Source organism: Neopsephotus bourkii, unplaced genomic scaffold (assembly GCF_033783945.1).
Source record: "Neopsephotus bourkii isolate Nb327-2 ecotype Australia unplaced genomic scaffold, CSIRO-AGI_Nbou_v1 NB_1634, whole genome shotgun sequence".
Taxonomy (NCBI): Eukaryota; Metazoa; Chordata; class Aves; order Psittaciformes; family Psittacidae; genus Neopsephotus; species Neopsephotus bourkii.
This window is the reverse complement of record NW_026902109.1, coordinates 3,691,652-3,713,123: the sequence shown is the minus strand read 5'-3', so window position 1 is coordinate 3,713,123 and position 21,472 is coordinate 3,691,652. Positions and strand designations below refer to the sequence as shown.

At 46.4% G+C, this 21,472-nt stretch overlaps 1 protein-coding gene across 13 annotated transcripts in view; it reads right to left on the bottom strand.

Annotated features, from left to right (window-relative positions):
* Window positions 1-21,472, bottom strand: part of CDH23 (cadherin related 23) — a 208,161-nt gene that overhangs the window by 95,723 nt on the left and 90,966 nt on the right. For all 13 annotated transcript variants that reach the window (XR_009728524.1, XR_009728526.1, XR_009728525.1 and 10 more), the window contains exons 7-9: window positions 19,502-19,696; window positions 16,005-16,133; window positions 8,986-9,064 (exon numbers count right to left, since the gene is read on the bottom strand). Coding sequence is in view for 10 of the 13 variants with exons in the window: in XM_061373922.1 (XP_061229906.1) it covers window positions 8,986-9,064; window positions 16,005-16,133; window positions 19,502-19,696 (403 nt within the window). In the remaining 3 variants the exon portion in view is untranslated. The remainder of the gene's footprint in view (window positions 1-8,985; window positions 9,065-16,004; window positions 16,134-19,501; window positions 19,697-21,472) is intronic.

The following is a 21,472-nucleotide window of genomic DNA, read 5'->3' as shown; positions in this document are numbered from 1 at the left end:
GGATGGAGCACCTTTGCACCAGTTGAGATACCCAGATAATCCTGTTTCTCAGAAGATGCAGAACAACACAAACCTTTCCATCTCCAAGTTTGCACTCTGCAAACTCTTTTAATGACACAGACAGAAACTATCATAGAGCTACACTTGACAGAGAAGCCAAGTGGCCTTCAAGAAGGTACCCATCTCCCACCCTTGCATGCTCTCTCACAAGCAGGGCTCATGCTATGGCACACACAGCCTTCTGCTCCCCACCATGGCACACACAATCTTCTGCTCCACATCAGGCAGGCAATAAAACAATCACTCACTTGGCTCAGGTGTTACCAGCTGCTGGATGTTTCCCTGCTTGAGCCATCTCTTGCCTAGCTTTAAGTCTGGTCTAAACCGCCAAAGCATTCCTAGATGGAAACTAAGGACCTCATTTCCATGCCCTTGTTTGAGAAGGGAGCCCATGCTCTGGTTTCTGCTAAACAGAGGCTTACCTATCCTCCACTTTCTTCCCCATCCAGACAAGGATGTGGCATGTTCACAGAGAACCTGGCAATCCAGGTCCATTGGATGGAGCAGGCAAAGCTAAGGAACAAATGGGTCTTTCATCAAGCGAAGAAGGAGTTCTGCTTTCAAGTGCTGGGAAAGCAAAGATGGCCTTAAGAAAAGCAGGGCAGGGAGCAGAAAACGAAAGTGAGGCTGCCTAGGAGGTAGCATCCACCAGAAATGGACACCCTGTAGGAAGGCAGGGTCCAATTCTACCTCTCTGCTACCACTGCAAACCTGCAGAGCCAAACACAGCACAAGGAGGGAGCAGGAGAGAGACCCAGGGTAGGAAGCAGAGATAGGGTAAAAATTAAATGATGGGAAGGGAAAGGCTGAGCAGGAAAAGGGAGCACAGACAGAAGAAAACCAAAGCAGATAATGTTTTTTAATACTCAAAAAGGCAGAGGAACGGTGAGAACAAAAAGGCTTTAGGACAGCAATATGAATACATTTCTGGCAGACTTGCTGCTTTCACCTGGCAAGGAGCAGGCTTGCTCAGAACATATAAGCCCAGCTTTTTGTTATGACACAGATAGAAGGAGAACTTTCCCATTCCTTTGTCTATGCATGAGTACAGGGACAGCAGCAACTGCTACATACACCACATTTGGCCAGGAGACCAGGAAGGCAGGGATCAATCCGGTGCTGGGTTAAGGGCAACGGGATGGATCATAGTAGCCCATTCCGAGCATTTTTCCAGACTCATTGAGGAATGGGTGGTAGCATGGCATCGTTTTGGAGAAACATGGCTATAACGAGGGGTTTTATAGACGGGGGCCATAATGTTTAATTGCCCTCGGCCAACACTCTCACAGCTTAAAAAGGCCATTAAAAATACTGGCTCAAAGCCAGGGAGGAAAAAAAAAAAAGAAAAAAGAAAAAAGACATTGATGTCTCCTCCTTCCTCCCACCCCTTTGGCCTTTGAGCATCATTCAGATCCTTAGGAGGGAGAAATGCAGCTATTGCCCAGCTGTAGCCAAGAGCTACCTGTCAGCCAAGGGAAGCCGATGCCCCCACACAGGAGAATTTTCCCACACATCTCTGCATGAAGAGCCATTTGTGTCAGGGAGCTGCATCCTCAAAAGGCACAGGGCTTGCTAAGCTGCTGAACGTGGAGCGGGTGACTTTCATGAGATGTGAAAGGGGAACCCATCACACACCTTGTGCTGGATAATTTATTAATCAAAATGTGCTCTGTCAGGGCTCTTTGGCACTGAAATAGATGCTGTTGGATGTGGTTCATAGAGTCAGCAACAGACACAGTTATTACCGTATAAATAGTCCATCAGCTGCCATGACCACCTCGCTGCTCTTCACCTTGAGTTTTTGCCCCTGCATAATAAGCAGGGAAGCATGCCAGGGCAGATACATTGCCCCATGCTTAAATTCAAAGGGGAAAAAGTGATTCCCAAAGGAAAAAGGGTTACAACCTGAGCTTTGTTTCTTCACTCTGCGTGAAATCGAGATGCTTTACAAAACTGTATCTGTTTCTCCTGCTCTGGACTTTGGTTTGTTCTTCTTCCCAGAAGACGCAGATTTCTCTGGGACAGCTATTCAAGCCCAAAGCTGCGTGCAGGCACTCCTCCACACATGCCTGCTCTGCAACCAGGCATTTTTAGTATCTTCCCCAAAAGATTTAATTGCCCATTCTAGCATAACTGGCAGAACTTTTGATCTTGCAGAGCCACAGAAGAAGCTCCGATTACATCCTCACACAGTTCCCTTTTTTAGAACCGAACATACAGTAAGAGAAAATAAAGGGAATTTTATCACACAAGGTGCAATCCACCTCCTGAAGCCCCCAGGAGCTGCGGCTGGATACCAGAAAGAACAGAGCCTGAAGAGTTTAAAGGTTCCTGCTCTGAGTGTAATTAATGACACAAAAGGATGCGGAGTCTTGGACCACAACCACCATTCCCCCATATCATCTAAAATGTGCTTGGTGGCTCAAAGGGAAGGCAAATCACCAGCTCTGTTTGGCATGGCCTTCTTCCTCAGCCTTTCCTCTTTCCATAAATCTAACCCTAAAACCTGCTACATGAGAGCAGCCAACAGCTGGATCGTGAGTGAAGAGGGAAAACCACCGTAAATATTTATTTCACTCATTTCTGTAAACACAACACTTTAACCCTCCACCTGAGCTCACAGAGGATTTTGGCCTAATAAACAGGGCACAGAAGGCAGCATGCATTCCCAGAGAGAGCTGGCTGGTCTGGACTGCCAGGCATCACCACCTCAGAGCAGCAGTTGCAGAACACTCTCTTAGCCTGCAGTCAAAGGATGCATGCACCTAAAATGGCACTTCCTTAATGCCTATTATGCCTGGGCTAGACTGAGACCCACAAATCACATCTCCTGCCTCTTCCACAGCAGTAGGCAGACTCATCAGGAGACTATGAAAGGAGTACCCTGTAATGTGCCCAGTAACAAGTCTGAATCAGCTTTTATCATAAATCCCGTATCTCCAGGCTCAACACCTTTCAGAAAATCTTCCATTAAAAACCATCGCAGAACTGATTGCTTTCCCTAGCCCAAACAGGAACAGAGACAGCGCAGGTTCATTCTACTCCAGAGACTGCCAACAGCTTGCATACGCATTAAATCCCAGGAAGTTAAATAGGAAGTCGAAATTAAACAAAAAATATGCATTTGTTTCATATTTACACATAAAAGAGAATGTATAGTTTTAATTACTGAAGGCCATTTGCTGGGAGACCACCTGCCATGCAAACCATTACCACAACCGTATCTCTTTTCAGTGATTTCTGGATTGCCAGGGAGCCAAAGCAAGATGCCAATGTGACGACAAAGCATCATTAGCACTGGGGAGGAAGCAACTGAACCAAGAAAAGAGGGGCTGCGGCTGCAGCCACCATCTCCTCTTTGTGCTGTCTCATCCTCATGCATTGGCAGGGTGGGGAAAACAGCCTTTGATGAATAACTTGACGTGAGGCACTTTTCCACCCATCAGCGTGTCCTCCTACAGAAATGTTCTGCTATGATGACTGCCTTTAAATCACGTTGGAAGGCCCTCCCAGCAGGTGTAATTTATGAGGACTTTAACACCCTAGTAGTTCACCAGGCGATCAAACCGTGGGAAGAAAGACAGCATGATGTAGGCCAACCGGCAATGGGAACATTAAAACTAGCAAGTCCTTTTTCCAGCATTCCTCCCTGATGTCCAGTTTAAAGGACTCGAGGAAGTGGTTCACTTTGCCATGCCTTTATTAAGTCGGATCAAAATACTAAGAGGGGTGACAGCAGCTGAAGGCTGGGAGACCTCTTTGGCCATTTAACCTTACCTCAAATCAACATGCTGCACTTTCAAATGGAAGGCAACTCCAGATCTGTTAACACTAGGTGAAACATGTTCTGAGAGCTACTGCACTGATTTTTACATTGCACACACACGTATATGACATTTTATTCCTTAGCAAGAAAATCAAAAGAAAGATGGAGAGCAATTCATTTCAGACACGCTTTCCACTTGCTTTTGTAACTCACACTGCTATTACATTACTCAAATAATGATTTTTAATTCATGCTTCCCTTGGGATGCATCAGCTTTAGGAAGAAAATGCTTTGCCAGAAACTGTATCAGTCTCCTAAAACAATCAACTTGGGGAAGCAAAAAAGTGCCCTAAGGATTTTTGAAGAGCCCTAAGGACCAGCTCACTGGCTGAGAGCCCTGCAGTCACTCCCCTCTCTCCTGCAAGACTTTCCAAGGCACAGGAAGGACATATGGATTGCCTTTGTGCAATCTCCCATTGCCCATCCATCACTGCACCTGAAATGTGTCAGGCAGGCAGAGACTGACATTGGAGCCCCGGGACCCTTTCCCTTGGTTTAATCCTTCAGTGCCTGCCCGAGCAGCACGGGTCACCTTCATGCCAGGACATATGAAGTCTTCTGGCTGTCCTGGAAATAGATGAAACCCAAAGTTTACTGCTAGTGAGCAAAGCACAGGACTATAGTCATACAATACATTTTCCTAACAAAAGCTAGTCGGTCAAAATCTCCTCCTGCCTATTAATTAAATTGTTATTTAATTCACAATAAAAGTCCTTCTCTTAAAGAGCCAAAGGATTCCCTTGCCCCAGGTGATGTGCAGCAGCAGCAAACATTAAAACACACTGCTGTCTGCAGGCCTGATCCTGCCAAGAGCACTGGGGCTGTCCGATTTCCACCAGGAAAATCAATCTCTGTTAGACCAGAGAGTTCCCTTAAATGAAAAGCCTTATCTAGAACAGGTCGTGTTATACAACAAGTCACTCTCTTTGCCTGGGAAATGAAAGATGATGAGCCAAAGTCCCCGGTACAGAGGCTATCTCCATAAATCTGCCAAAAAGGAACTGTGGATTACTTTGCTGGATTAATTATCTGTCCTTCAAACAGTCCTGACCTCAGCGGCTGAGCATCTCCAACCTGTCAAAGCAGCTGGGAAATCAGGAAGGGAGGGCTTTTGCAAGGCACTGGCCACAGGCTGCTTGCACCCTCTTTTTCACATGGGAAAAGCAGCAGAAACACCCATCAGAGTGATGGGAGCTCTGGCACTGGCCAACCTGTCAGCACAAGGGGCTTAAATTGCAAGATCTCAATCTGGATTTCTTTTTCCAATGGCCTTTTGCAGGGCAGTGATCCCACTACTTGCAAAGTACGGGGCAAAAAAGTGCATACCTTCATGGGGCTAAAACATGGAGATTGGCAGGGAGGGGGAGAAACAACTGAATTGCTTTCGCCTATAAGATATGGAAATGATTCTCAGTGCAGGCAGGCAGGCAGGCAGGAGGCAGGCTCATCTACCCTATCAGGACAACTAGCCAAAGCCGTGACACAGCTAGATCAGAGCTCCTCTGTCATTTCAGGCTTAACAGCTTTGTAAGCTGCTGGCATAAAGTTAGATCTTAAGTCTTTTTTTATGTGGTTATGGTTAATCTTTTAGTTTTATTGTTTTCCTGTCACGGGAGGACCTTGTGCTGGAGATAGCTATATAAATAAGAGCTGCAGTAGTATATCCCCAGGCACAGCTACCTGAGGGATGGAGCTGAAAAGGACACCAGCAATTCTAAATTAATTTTTATATCCTGCCTCCAAATCATACCAATGCTTTAGATATTGATACCAAAGGAATGATAAACAGCTGTGTCACTTTTCAGCCCTCTCACTGCTGTATATTCAACCCCAGTTAGTAAAATCAGACCAGGCACATGTGAACCCTGTGCCTGAAGACATGGGAGAGCGTGGGGGAGGCATCACCCATCCCTGCTGTGAAATCACAACAGCATCGCTGACACCTCCCCTTGTGGAAAGGAGCTGAAGAGTATAATTACAACATCCACTGGCCATTTTCACTTTTGCTTACGGTTGGTTTCTAATTTAATTTGCTTCCCTATTCCCATATGTTAAGCTGTTTTTTTGCAAAATTGCCATAAAAATTTACCAGCTCAGGCACAAAATCTGCTTGCTGACCTTTACCATTGTGATTGAGGATAATGACAAATTAATTAGGCTTTACCTGCCTGCCAAAAAAGTCGCTTGCCTTGAGTGAACAGGATTTTGGAGGCATGCTAGCTGCTGGTTCCCATGTCTGCACTCTCAGGCATCAGGAAGTAACACACTCTTTCAAAAGCAAGAATCAAATCATGTAAAGTATAAGAGAGTGCCTTGAGCAAGGCAGGGAGGCACTCACACCCTTATGACTTCAGGGAAAAACTTGTCTGCTCCATGACCATGTTTTCTTTAAACGTTGCCCTCAGCCACGCACCTTGACCACAGTCTGGAAGCTGAAAGGAGTTGGCCAACTCTGGCTCTGGCAACAAACACAACCCACAGTGGGAAGAGGGCATCCTGAAGCCTGGCTTCAGGGATCTTGGAAACCTCTGCATGTTGAAGGCAGGGTGAAGGTGGGGAGGAGGCCGGATTCAGTAGCAGGTGTCTGCAGTTGTCCCTCAGTCCATTCACTGGCTAATCCTTCCCAGCATATCACTCTGGAAGATGCTGGTGCCAACAGAAGGAGGACTCATCCTTGGCAATGTTCAAGGCCAGGTTAGGCAGGTTGCCTGGTCTAGTGGGAGGTGTCTCTGCCCATAGTACTGGTTGAAATTAGATGATCTTAAGGTCCTTTTCAACCCTAACCATTCCAAGATTCTATGACTCCTGGCCAGTTATAAAAATACTCCGCAATTCTCATGTTTGGGAAAAAAAAATAATGCAAAGCAGTTTCATCACTCTTTGATGTGTTCTGCCTGATTCTCTGATATGAGAGCTGCCCCCCACCAGGCAGGACTGGGGGCAGGGATTAAGCTTTTGGCATATGCAAACAGATGTGAAGCTGTATGCATTGATCTGCCTGCCTGTCACTCTACACACCCCATCCTCCCCAGCCAGGCTCCCAGAGCATGCCCAGCTCCCCTCCACCATCCCTCCATCCAGCCATAATGACCAGACTGACACTACCGTGGCATTGAGTAGGGGACACTTGCAAAGGGACATCATTACTGTTTTGCAGGAAAACCTCCTGCAAAGCTAGACATGGAAATGAGAGCATGCATGAACTTTCCAGGTAAAAATCCAGGGTCCAAGGTTTGTTTCCTTGATTCAGTAGAGCCGCTGTAACCATCCAATGAGCAGAAAGCCTGACATGACCACGAATGGATGGATGCATTTAGCAAATTAACCCCCTATAGATTACACAGTAGTTTCTGTAGGTTTAAGCCATCAAATAAAGGCTCTCAGAAACCCAGAGCTGTTTGTATTGCATCAGTGCTGACAAGGGAAAATTAGATACCTACAGCATAACGCATACCCTCTCAGAAAAAGGGTCTGTGGCCATCAGCAGATGCCCAAAGGAGGGTGGATGAACAGGACAAGGGTGATTTCCCAGCTGCTGGCTATCTTCAGACTTTGAGCTGGGTGGAGTTTCTATAAGCTGAATGTGTTACCATCCTCACAGTAGTTCAACAGCCTCTGCAAAATCAGAGGTTGCAGTCCAGTCTCCAGTGAGACAAAAGCAAGTCCCTGCTGCACTTTAGTCTGTTAATACATGCAATCTGGGGGAATCTTTCACTCAATTCATGCCAGGGGAACATTAGAATAAATTGCAGAGGAAATCAGAGGAATAAATAATCCTTGCATCTTCAAAGGCACACTAACCAGGGTACTTGCAGTCAGGATCAGTGGACTTGAAAATCAGGGTGAAATCACCTTGACCCTAAAGGTTGATTAAAAGAGAATTTGAAATGTCTGGGCTTTGAGGAACTGGGAAATTATTTCCACGCATGTAGCTTGAAGGAGCTGCCAACCAGCATCTGAAGCATGCGGCACAGCAGGGAGACAGGGCACTACAGCCATTTCTTGCTCTGAAGATCTCTCCAGAAAAAGCAATACCAGAAACAGGGTTACAACCCAGACCCACCAAGCTGGTCCCTTGCTCCTGGGTTAACACAAGTAGTCTGTCTGTCCCTGGGGCACAACCCCACCAAAGCAGGGTTCAAGTGCAGTCCAGTGAGCATCAAAATCTGCCCTCGATATGGCAGAGGCTCACTGACCTCAAGGCATCCTAAATAAGATGGGTCCAGTTCCCAAAACAGTGCACAATTGTGTTTTATCTGGAAACACTTGCCCAGACTGCCCTGCCCGTGGCTCTTTAGATTTCAGAAGAGATCCACAAACTACAGGCTCATAAGAGACAAGCACAGCCCAGCAAGTATCCTTGGGTGACCAGCTACATCACTTTCAGCAAGGTACCCACACGCCCTGGGAGGAGTACCCTGGGCTTCAGAGTCACCCCAAGAAAACGGGATCAAGCCACGTGTCTGTCAGAAGGCAGAAACCCTCCACTGCGTGAATTAACCTTAATTCCCTAGCCCTGCACGCTCGTGGCTCCAGCCCCTGCCTCCCACCTTGTGAAGCTCTGGCAGTGCTTTGGGAGGCCAGCCCTCGAAGGGGTGGGGGGGGAGGCGGCGGCTTTTGGGAAACGCTGCAGAAACTGCCAGGAACCATTCAGCCCATAATCAGTCCCATTCTCTCCCGAAACAATAAACACCGCAATGCCAGCAAGAGTTTTACGCCCAGCTCTTTGCAGGTCTCCTCCATGACGCTGCATAAAGAAGAGCTGTTTGTAGCTCATGATTAGGACAGAAAAGGTTTTGCTATGAGATATTCTGAAATTTGTTAAAAATAACGTCTGCTGCTTGAGGAAAAAGGGGATGCCACAAATGAAGCGCTCCAACAGCGCTGAAAGCAAAGAAAGCATTTCAGGGAGGTAAAAGCTTTCGGTTGTAGCAGTAAGCTACAGTAATTAGTCACGTTGAATCAAAAGAGCAAGCAGTACAGTCAAGAAGATACTTAGCCAAATGTAATTTCCCAGGCACGGGATGTACAAAGACTTATTGCAGGGCTAGGTCCTCTATCCCCACTAGGCTCCCCATCACATTCTCTCCACAACTTACCTGAGACAATGGTGTAGCCGATGCCCCGCGGACGGCCCTTGTCCTGGTCTATAGCTGTTATCATCCGCACGGTGGTACCCTGGGGAGGGAGAGGAGACACGCATTACAGTCACCCCCGATGAGCACTTCTGGGGCTCCTGGGATGCCCTCCTAAGGCCTTGCACTTCTTGCCATGGGTCACATGCTTAGGAAAAGGACAAGCATGTCTTGTCCAGACATGTCCAAGCACAAAGCATGTAATGGAAAAGTCCCATCACCTGCTTCTTGGGGTAGTTCAGGCTCACTCCTCCCCACTCCTGTGCAAGCTGCAAAACTCTGCTAGCCACAGTAGGATGGAGCTGGTAATGCTGAGAGCATGACCAGGAGAACATGTCCTGTAAAAGAACCACTAAGCAGGATGAGCTTGACTTCCTAGGTTTATACCAAGGCAAGCATCTGTAGGGACTGGAGAGAGCACCACCAGACACCTTCCTCATGCTGCTCATCTCCCGCCTAGAGGGAAAGGATTTGAAGCAAGGTCAGTGTGGTAAGCACAGCTGTGAGAGCTCAAGGAAGAAGAGGAAGGTGCAGCAATGGCAAAACCATGCCTTCTCATAGCATCACATCTGCACAGGCTGTGGCTGGCAGGCAAAGCTTACACGCCTGCACCACAGATATTTTCACTCTTCAGGCTCTAGATAAAGGCAACAATTCACCCTCACCACAAGCTTCAGCACAGGTCACTGCACCACTTCTATCTACTGTTGGCTTCCCAGTTTCAACTGGTCTGCTTCTTCCCGTGCATTCTTCAAACGAGGCACCCAGGCAGCAAGGAATGCTCAGCTGGCCATTGGCATCCAGCTGTATAACTTACTAGGCAAGCTGCAGAGAATTTAATTGAAGCCTTTAAGAAGAAGGAGGGCTGGACAGATGCTGAGAACAGGGACTGCCCACAGGCAGGATCTTCTGCAACTGTCAGCTCGCCCATCTCACCCTCCCTCCTTCAGGACCGACCTGTTTCTTACAGCTGGAAGGCAGGTCCCTGAGCCCAGGAATCCCCCAGAAGTGATGAATAACATAATAGTCACCCAAAATTCTTGTTTAGTGCTTTACTTCTCCCGCCACACTGCAGTGAGCCCATGTGAATACAAACACATGCACATGCACATAATTAATGTAGTGTGAAAAAAATTACAACTCAGCTGTTCTTGTTTCCATTGGTTTATTAACAGTGGGGAAAAAAGCTGCTTTTTTTTTGCCCTCAAAGGAAATGTCAACAGAGGCGTTTGCATATCTAACGAGGGAGCACAGTGGAAGAGCAGCGTTGCATATGCCCTGCAATCCATCAGTTGAAGGCTAAAGGGAAAGCTGTTGCAGAAACATCACCAGCGGAAAGTGGGGACTTGCCATTTTCCCTGACTTTCACAGCCATGCCCCTGTGGGCTCGATGGAGATGCTTTACCGCTGCTGGCCATAAAGAAGGCTCCTGGGACCACGCAAACAGCCCATGCCCTGATCTCTGAGGGCATTTCAGTGGACTCCTTAAGTAAATCCATGTTATTAACCGATAACATTAGCCATAAATCCCAGGTCACTGGCCTTTGAGCAGTACTCGGCTGGTGAGGCTCAGCAGCCACCGGAGAGCCTCTAAATCACTGACAATAACTGTGCTTTCCAAAGGAGCAGAATAGATAAAAAGCACAAGAAAAGCGGGAAAGAAGCAGGAGGAAAAGCGGAACAAGGGACATGGAAAGGAGGCCAATGCAAAGTATAGGAAAGAAAAAAGGGCAGGCATGCAGTCCAGCATGGCCTCCCCCAGCATACTCTATTTTAAGCTGCCGCCCCCATGGGGAAGGTGTGAGCCCCCCTCTGCTCCCTGGCAAAATGAGAGCTCCTCCATGGCTGAGGCGGTGGGTGAAGGCTCTTGGTCCACCTTATAGCTCACTTATCAGCTGTCAAAAAGTGAGGGAGCAGCACAGAATGATAAGTGTCGCCTGCTGTGCAGCACTTTCAAAGGGAAGGCAGCTGCGGGAGAAGGCAGGGCTGCCACGATGGCTGAGGAATAGCAATCGGCCCACCACACTGCGGCCGCTTTATCTGTGGGAAAGGTCCCTCCTGTAGCAGCCAAGGGGAAGGGCTGTTGGGAGAGATAAAAGGATGAATGCAGATGTTGCAGCAGGGAAAGTTAGGGAAGGGAAGAGGAGGAATCTCATTCTGATATCTTAGCAGCATGTGCCATAGAGACATCCATAGGAAAGAAATTATCCAGACATCTGATCACAAGAATGAGGGCTGTTAGAGAGCACTCCAAGGTTCAACTGAAAGGCCTTGGCAAGCCCATGATGATGGTTAACACTCCTGGTTTTTGAGTCTAGTCTCCCCCGTTCTCCTTGCAGACCTGTGTATCTCCTCCTTCTTCACAACCCCCTTCACCAGCCCTGCCTGGGGATGAGCCACACTTCACCAGTGATGGAGAAATACATGCCAGATTGAAGCTGAGCTCCTTAACATTCATGGATGCTGTCTCCTGGAACCACAGGAAGGACAGGAACCTGCGAACCGCTTTGCATCCTCCCTGGTTTCCATCCTACCTGATACATACCTCTTTCACAGGAGTCTTCTAATATCCACAAAACTGGTAGATCCCAGCTCCCGAGAATGAATGATCCCTCCCCAAGCATTCACACAGTGTTTATGACCTTGATCCTTCTGGGGAAGAGACTGAACAATTGCCACAGGATAGGCATAATATTTATCCACATCAGTGATGGCGATGACTGGTTTTGTAGTAAGTGGTAAGAACTGATGAAGATAGCCTTGTAGCATGAGAGTTCAACATGGCCAACAGGAAGGAGTATTCCATTCAACATGTGTTGGAGTTAAGATGATGAGATGCAAAACATGATTGTACACACAGGCTATACTCAGTTCCTCTGATGATCATGAAGCCTTGCCCAGAGGCTTCTTTACCAGCAGAGGTAACTAAACAGATAGGAGAGACTAGAAACAAGGAAACACCCAAACCAAAACAAACCCTTGATCACAGTCATACCACAACAGCAAAGACTGACCTCTCAACAACCACATCTCAACAATTTCCAGTTTTTCTTCCAAAATCCAATCACACCACAGCAATATTCATTTTACTGTCTAGGTCTTAGCACAGTAAGGGCAGAAGATGCTGTGTCCTGGCTCCCTGAGGCAGCCAACTGCACCCCTAAATTGGAGGGGACCGTCTTTAGCCAAGCACATCTGACAAGGCTTCTACTTACTCATGGACGCACCATGTTGACTTCCAGTGCTAACAGCTCTGCCCAGGACTCACCCCAAGTATTTGTGACACAAACCTACAGCTCTCAATCTCCAAAATATTCCTGACACTTCTTAAAACAAGCACCACCTTGCCTATCACAGGCAATGGTGGCTGCGAAGAAAGCACTCTGCTGGTGGGTATAGACTGATGCACCAGAACAGAATAACTCTCCCTCTAGGGAAGGAGGAAGAAGGTTTAGAAAAGTAATAATCTGGAAAAGCCTATGCTTAAAAAAAAGGCAAAGAAAATAAAGAATGGCACATTATCCAAACAAAATCTGAGGGTTTTTTGAAGAGGGGCAGGGGTATATCAATCCTTTTTTAATAAAAGCCTGAGCTTTTAATAAAATGTTCACACTGATGGGCTGGAAATATTGTAAGAAAGAATTAACTCAGAGCTATTGAGACTCTATGGCAAAAGTAGCACTGATTCTACATTATTTCTTCAATCCAAGGACTTTCTGAGGAGTAGGGGGATGGTGCTGAAGAATTAAAACTGTTTTAATGATATTTTACATGTACTATCCTATTGTAAGGGAATACAACTTCTGGTCTTGGAACCAAGCATCAATGGGGTTTGCTCCTGCTCTTGCCTATACTTGACTCTCTGTGCGATGAAGCACACTCTCACAGACCTCAGCTTGTCTCTTAGCAAGTGGATTCCTCCTCTTTCATCCCCAAAGTGAAGCTGCCATGCTGTATGGACCATGCCCTGGCAGAGGTCTAAAAACAGGGGGTCATCAGGCCAACAGAATCTCTGCAAAAGGAAATGGCCCCTCTCCTCCAGCTGCTATTGAGTTGTCTGGAGAACATCAACAATGCTATCCAGTCCACAAACACTGTGAAGATGCACACCCTAAAAGACTCTAAAGATGAAAAATACAATGTCACTAAGCTTTGCCACAGCTACAGGCAGCTTTGGTGCACTTGGATGCCCTGGGAGAGATGTCTGAGACATGCTGGGAAGATTGACAGCATCAAGAAAGAAGAAACAACACCTCCAGGAGCATCTCCTCACTGCATCTTCTTCCTTTACCCCATAAGAAATTCCTTTATTCTCAGTGTCTGAATAAGCATGTGACCAAAATGCATCTGAATCATGCTACCAGATCCCAGCCTGAGAAAAATCAGTGCTACAATGGCACTTCTCTCCCCTCTCACACCCCTCCACCCCTTTTTCTTCTTCTCTTACAGGATTAGGGACTTGAAAGGCAAAGCGCAGCCCAGCGATGCAGCAGGAGGAGGAGGGGGGAGCGCTTCAGAAAGCTGCCATGGCAAAAAAAATCCCATTTCTCACTTCTTAATTCCAGTCAATTCCAGTCAAAGGGCTGATAGAGATCTGTTTGCGGTAATTTGCTGCAGTTTATCCACTCTTTTCACCTTCTATCGGCTCTTCACTGACGGGCTGGCTGACATGCTGTTACTCGAGTGAGGAAATTAAAATTTGATGCAATAATCCCAAATAAGAAGGATTTTATTAGGTAATGTATACACTTCAGATGAGGTATTCTTGCCTGATATATTGATAGAGGAACACAGACATGCTGTGCACCACAGATAAAAAGAAAGGCAAGAGAGACGGGAGAGCGGGCATGTAGAGCAGCAGCAAGTCTCTGCTTTGTAGGTTTAAGGCTGGGATGAGATTTCTCGAGCACATTTTGGCCTGCTGAGCCTGACGGCAGGGCAAACATCACCCACAAATGCACTGCAGCCTGTCTGCTTGACCTGGAAGCCTGCTTCTGAACGGAAGTTGACCAAGCCCAGACTCTTCATCCAAATTTGCTGTTACATTTTCAGTAATCAAGCCATTCTGCAGGGCGACAGTTGCTACTCTGCATGTGTGACTGGTTCCCTCAGGTGGTAGGGCAGAGCTGATGAGAAGACTTCCCATGGAGAGATGATAATGCATATGTTAAACCCGAGGTTTGCAAAGCACGTCCTTGTTTCAGTAGTGATTTCTCCTGGGAAAGATGGGACGTTGGGCCCAAACCAGACAGCAGTATCACTCAAAGTACTGCCCACGTTCAGCAGTCTTCCTCTTCACCAATCTGCGATGGCACCTATCCATCTTGGATACCTCAGTGCCTTTGGAGATGTTACACAGGGCCAAGAGAAATTAAAATCCCTAAACCCTTCAGAAAACTTTTGACAGTTTCATGAGCATGTCTTTGTTCATTTCTGATTTCAGGTTACACAGCAATTATTTGCTGCTTTGGCTGCTGCAAACGGTGTATATTCTGGGAATAACTCTGGTACACATCAGTGTATCAACACAGATTGTTGAGCTCCAGCTGATAAATATTAATGATGTCTATCACTAATTTGAGAGAGATCCCCTTTCCTGGGTACCAGGTCACTCCATGAAGGAGATGCAGTCTATATTTTTTTATATTTGTGAGACTTCCGTTTCTGTAATTTCATTGAATGCTTTTTTTCCCCTCAGTTAAGTGTGATCTAAGTTGTGTTTTTTCTTCCCTTTCAGCTCATGTTGCCCCCCACAGAAATACTCCTTAATCTCAACAGCTTCAAAACGCATTGAAACTTCCAGTTCATGAAAGTAATTCATGAAGCCATTTTTTGGCCATCTTCAAGCCAACAGACAGGTTGTGTGCTGTCTGACCATGGGATTTGTGACAGAAGGACTCAGCGCTATTGATCCAGCATTCTCCATGCCGTAAGAGCTAGCGTTTTGCTCCAAAGTGAACAAAAAGGAATGAACTGAAGCGAGCTGGTGTTCCCCCTACCAGTGCACGAACTGAGCCAACAGTCATTTTCGATCCAGTGCACAAGAGGTGTTGCAGGATTTACGTGTGGTTTTGAAGCTTACCACACTATGATCTTAGGGCAGAAAGTTTTTCCATCCATATACAAAAATACTTGCCCTAGAGACAAAGAGAGGGGACACACAGCCGTGCTTTGGGAAGGCGGATACTGCTCGGTACTGGCTGGTCCTTGGGCTGAAGGTCCTCAGGCTGAAGACCCTGGGCACGCTTGCTGCTCGCAGAGCAAACAGCTCCCAAAGACAAAACTGCCTGCCACGCTCCCCGTCATCTGCTGCAGAGGACAATTTTCCACAAACAGTGAGTTTGCTGACAGACCGGGTTTCAGAAGAACTAAAATGATTGGATCAATTTGGCAAAACCTGGGGAAAAATACTCAAAGTGCTGAAATGGCTGATGATGCCGGCATTTTCAAAGCTGGCTCATTTCAGGAACGTTTAAGTTTTTCTTCAAGTTTTCTGTTAGAAATGGCACGCATATACACTGTGGGGAGGAACTTAGGGTTACTAAGAACAACACAAAGCCTTTTTAAAATGTAAGAAAAAAATGCTTAGGAAAACATCTTATTTGCGCTTTAGGCTTTCTAAACCTCCTGGCTTATGCTCCCTTTTTTAAAAAGGGCAAAATATTTTGGGGGCAGCTTGAAATGTATTGTTTCAGAAAGAAAGAGATTTGCCTATGTTTGGATGCCATTCATATCTTGTGCTTCAGAGCATTTGTGCTTTAGCATGGAAACAGGACTCCTCTTTGCACCCAAGCCACATCAGGGCAGAGCAATGCATACCTCTGACAGATGGAAGGAGAGACAAGTATCTCTGCAAAGAGGAGGTTTTCCTCCAACTCTTTTGGGATACCTTGTGCTTTCTGTCCCATACCATGCTCCATCCTCCCTCGGCCCTCAGTGCATCACCATGGTCATGCACATCAGAGCGAAACAGCAGCCCTTACCGGAGGTGAGTTCTCATAAATGTTCGTGCTGTAGGGCAGGTTGATGAAGATGGGGTCCATGTCCTGCACATCCGTGATGGTGATTGCCAGGTTAACCAGAGTAGACAGTGGCTTGTTTTTATCTTGGTCCTTAAAACACACAAGGGTCAGGGTGGAGGAGAGAAAGGATTTCTATTAGACAAGTAGAATTATTCAACAGCATTAAGTTTCTCAGTGGTAGTTGGGTCAAAATTTCTGAGTAGTCCAGGTAATCATCTCTTTTTCAAGCTACATGCTGAAATTATTGTCCACTTTTCCTCCCTTTGAGCTTAAATGAATTGCAATATGCATTTCACTGCAGCATTAACCCTTTAAAATAAAGCACCAATTCAGTTTTCATGACATTTCAGTTGAAAAAGAAGAAACTCTGTTCAACATGTACTTCAAAGTATAAATTCCCACTAAATGCAGCTACAGCCTAGAGTACCTCTGTACCATAAGACCTGGGTGTGGTTTCCACCAGATTCTCATACCCACACATCACAGCAGGGCATCTCATACCCCCCAGCACCAATGCTTCTGCACAGCTTGGGCTCCATCAGCTGGAACATGACAAAGCCCCCCAGCTCCCTCAGGTTTCCACTGCTCTTCGTCACCCTGTAGGCTGTGTTGCAGTCCCAGCTTTATTCTTTTCTGTATTTGCTGCTCTGAGCTTTGCAGAGGGTTTTAATCAGATGCCTCAGCTCTCGCACAGAAGGCAGAGTGGAAACCACAACCACAGGATACATCTTCACAGTAGCAACCTCCTTTCCACTGGGCTAACGATTTTGGCTCTGATAAACTGCAAACCTCCTCCCTCCCACCTTGCATGGGAACTGGCAGGATAGGGGTAACCAGGAGCTGCCTTTTGATGCAAGTCAAGTGGCTTCCATAGCTGTGGGGAGATGGGGAGCCATCCTGCCTGCTCTGCAAAGCAGGTCAAAAGCACACAGCAATCTTACAATGAGCATCAGTGGCTTGTGAACAGTTAAATGCTCCCAGTAGGAGCATCATCTCTCTTACACCCTCTCACAACCCATCAGGATGGAGCTGCAAGCACTTTCCCAGTGCAAGACCCTTCTCTGGCAGCCAATCAACAGCAGTACACACTGCCACCGGCTTTGTCCTGACAGTGCCCTGTTGACACCATTTCTCTTGCTGCAGCCTTGTCCCATGGATGCTCAAAACTGACCCCAATGCCCACAGCCCTTTCCTAAAAAGGCAGGAGAAAACAGATAACACATAAAAGGAAGGAAATAAATCTCTCCTTACCCCCTAAGCAAGCACTGTGGTGAAAGGCGACCATTAGAGGTTACCGCACACTCCTGCAATCTGGCTCTGAACAGCAGCAAGGACTGATTGCCAGAAGATTAATGTTAATTTAAACCGTATTCAACAACACAGCTTGCACATTATCCTCTTAACCTGCAGGCCTCAGCGTTTATGGCCTGGATGGATGCTTATTTCTGACTCACACTCTGCTGTTAGCGTTATCAGGTTGAAGACTTTTGTTTCTTCAGATAATGTTTTTTTCCCCCTCCCCTTCACCTCTTAAATTTTGGTTAAATGTTTACAGATAGCACTGAAAAAGCAAGCAAGTTTCCTCATCTACCATCTCTCATGCTGCCCTTTCCAGACTCTTTCTGCTCTTGCTGCCTACATCATTGGGATGAAATGGTTCCTGCCTTGAAGCAAGGCTTCACAAATCTTCTTGCAATCCTTACAGCCACCCCAGTTCCCATTCCAGACCATGCAAACTCTTCATCAAGCAGACAAAAGACTTCATTTGCTCTTCCAGCTCCTGGTATACTGGTGCACTCTTGTCCTTCTTTCTTGGACTGTGTTGCCCCAAGGTTTCTCATTGCCTCTCTGCTAGAAATTACCAGTGCCCTGTGACTGAGCTGAGGAGAAATCCCTACAGGTGCAACCAAGCCTCGTTCAGAGATTTAGTGTTTAAGTCTCTGAACTCCCTGAGCTGGAATGATTAAAAGCCAGGTATTGGGTAGTAAGTACCAGATATGCCCCCATTTTATCTTTGCTCCAGGTGGCTACTGCATCTGGGATACAGCGATAGAGCCAGATGGACCAAGTGCATCCTTGTGTTCTTGGGGAAACCAGAGTTGGACGATATAAGGAGGAAATTCTTTCCTGTTAGGGTGGTGAGACACTGGAATAGGTTGCCCAAGGAGGTTGTGAATGCTCCATCCCTGGCAGTGTTCAAGGCCAGGTTGGACGAGGCCTTGGGTGATATGGTTTAGAGTGAGGTGTCCCTGACCATGGCAGGGGGGTTGGAACTTGATGATCTTAAGGTCCTTTCCAACCCTAACTATTCTATGATTCTATGCGGATAAAAGGCACGTTCCCATCAGGGCTTGTGTTTGGTCCCACATTTTCTAACCTGCTAGGCAGTTCAAAAGCACATCCTGGGAAAGGGTGTTGGTGACAGAGACTGATAAGGAAATAAACAATGCAGAGGGCCTCTTATCAGTGGATTATTTAAAATAAAATTAGGTACATTTCAGAAAAAATAAGCTTCTGGGGAAAATTCCACAGCCTCGGACATGCAAGGATTGGGCTGAAGGGTTGAGCTGTTTGCCTGTGGCCCTGCAGTCTGTGAATGCCCAATCTCTGTGGCCATGAAGACTAAAGCAGCCCTGTGCAGCCCTCTCTGTCCTCATGACATTTGTGGTTCTGCATCAAGACAATGATCTTGATTAAATCATATGCTCCAAGAGTTCTAGCCAGCTGCCTGGAGGGGCAAGTAAGGGTTTTCTCCCCATCTCCTGAATGCAGAATTGGTCAGATATAGTGTAAGGCTGAACCTCACCTTCCTCTGTTGCATGCGAGATGGGAAAGGAGCACCTGCCTGTGGGGTGCTCCTCAATCACCTGCTCCCCATTCACACATTCCCTGCCAAGATCTTGCTAGATTTCACACCAGGAAAGAAGTTTCCCATTCAGGTAGGGCATACATTTGCCACGGTGGCCACCTGGACATACATCTCCCAGGGGTCCCCTCCCAGTACAGTGGTATTGACTGTAATTATATTAGGACCTTGGTTTCTCTCTGTCCACCAGAATTTTAACTCTTCATACGTGAACTCACCTTTTGTTGAGTGGGCTCAGGGGGGTTAATACAGGTAAATTCACTTGTATATACATCATGATGCTTAATGAATGAGACCAGATGATTTAATGGTTTGTATGCCCCATACTGGGTTTCTTCGCCAAGGGAGCTGTTTGCCTTTATACAGAAGTCCTGACATGCATGAGCTGCTGTTGGAGAGGTGCAGCTGTGCTCCACGAGCAGCACAGCAGTGATTTGAAACTACCCAGGTAAAATACTCTAAGTGGAAAATGCTGGATGTGGCCAAGGAGATGCCAGAGTAGGGCAAGACAATAAGTAAGAAGCAGCTCCTTCCCCATTGCAGTCTCTCTAGAAGATGCCTCCTCTCCTGTAGCCACCAAGATAAAACTCACCGTTGCATTGACCTGGAGCTGGTATGCCTGAGTCACTTCATAGTCCAGCTCCCGTATCACCGACACGATGCCACGGCCACTGTCGATGGCAAAGAAATCAGAAGGAGGCTGGAAGGAATAAAGCACGCTGCCTCCTGCCCCCTGATCTGGATCTGTGGCGTTCACTATGAAAATCGGAGTGCCCACAGGTGTATTCTGAGAAAAAACAAGGATAAAAAGAATCAGTGAAATTGTGCACCAGCCCATTTTCCCATCAAACACAGATCAGCAATTCCCTTTGCCTACTAGAAGGAATATCTGGAAACCCAAGAATTTCAGTCATGTATTTTCAACACATTTATAAGTCATACAGCTGTTTTCTTTATTACAGGATTGTAGCAGCTATAATAGTTGTTACACACTTATAATAATAGTTATACAGCTGCGGTCAAGATGGCACTCTATCACAAGCCCTCATTTTCCCAGACACCACAACTTTCCAGAAAAATTACTCTCTTTACTGAAACTTGTTTTCCGCCCAAAGGCACTTTTATTTTCAACACTGATTCCCTCTCCATTTTCACCACAAGGCATTTAATAGGAGAGCCTAAAAAAAATGCATTCAATGCAACACAGAACTTTACGCAAAAGTCAAAGTTACAGTTTCCACAGCAACTACAACCTGGCCCCATTAACACAGACATTAACAATTAAATCGTCATAAATCTGGAACTAATCTACATGCATAAAATATGCAGCTGAGTGCACAAAATCAGCAATGGCAAATGCAGTTTGGCACTTCTTATTGTTTAACTCCACAGCAGGGAGAACTATTATCCATTTTTGGTGGAACAGCTGCATGTTCCTATGCAAATCTTAAATGCATATTCTTGTCTCTCTAAAGGCAGAAGCACAGACAGCAAGCAAAAGGATTTTGCTGGGGACCTAGGCTTCAGGTAAGCACAGATCATGATGGCTTGGGCAAGTCCGTATGTTTGTAACGTGTGTACAGTCACATGAAGGGTTGACCAAGAACTAAAACTTGAAAGGGAGACAGCAAAGGTCAGAAGTGAGATGTGTCGGGGCTGGTTGTGGCCAGTTGGGATAATACAGATTATTTTTGAAAACCTCTTTCCAAGCTAATTGTTAATTTAATTCATATTAAATGTTTTGTCCTTAGCTCATAGAGGAGCATCACAAAGAGCTGACAAGGTGGAAAGGAAATTTAAGGAGAAACAGACCTTAGAAGATAGGCACTGATTCCAACTAGAGCACCTTTTGCAAATCCTTGGCTGAAGCTGAGCAACAATCTGAGCCATTTTCAGGTTTTTGGGAACCACAAAGCTTGCAGTGAACCACAGCTAGGGCTTCATCAAGGCTGTTCCAGATCACCACCTGTACTAGGAAGCATGAGAAACCAGGGCTCCATGCTTGAAGACCTGATTTAACCAGTTTAATACTCGGTGATAGCACCAGAAGAGAACCAAAACATCTAAATTTGCCCCAGTGAGGCTTAGCAGAAGGCTTAGGCCAGCAGAAATTTGCCATCAAAGACAGGTGGCAAGACTTGCTGTGAGATTAGTCAGGCAGAGTGGGTAACCCAGTGCATGTCCTGCAACCTACATTCACGAGTCTGGGCCCTGGATACTCATCACAGCATTGTAGGCATGCTCTGATACCTAAGCTCGTCCCAGGCTCCAGTGAAACTCCGCTTTCCTTACTTCTGCAGAGGTGCGAGAGGTTGCAGTTCCCACCTAGATTTTTCATTTGCTTTCTTTTCTCTCCCCTCTAAATCAAACCCCAGCAGCTCTCAGGGCATGGCCTGAAGATTATTTTTTAAAGCACCTTCAAGTTTTTTTTGTGAACAGCAATCATAAAAGCATAAAAGGTATAGCTAGAAGGGACCTCAAAAGAGAAACCCGTCCTTGTACTACACCTAAATCATTCCCATCCTTAAAGCTTTCTAGCGATGGAGGCACCACATCCTCCCCA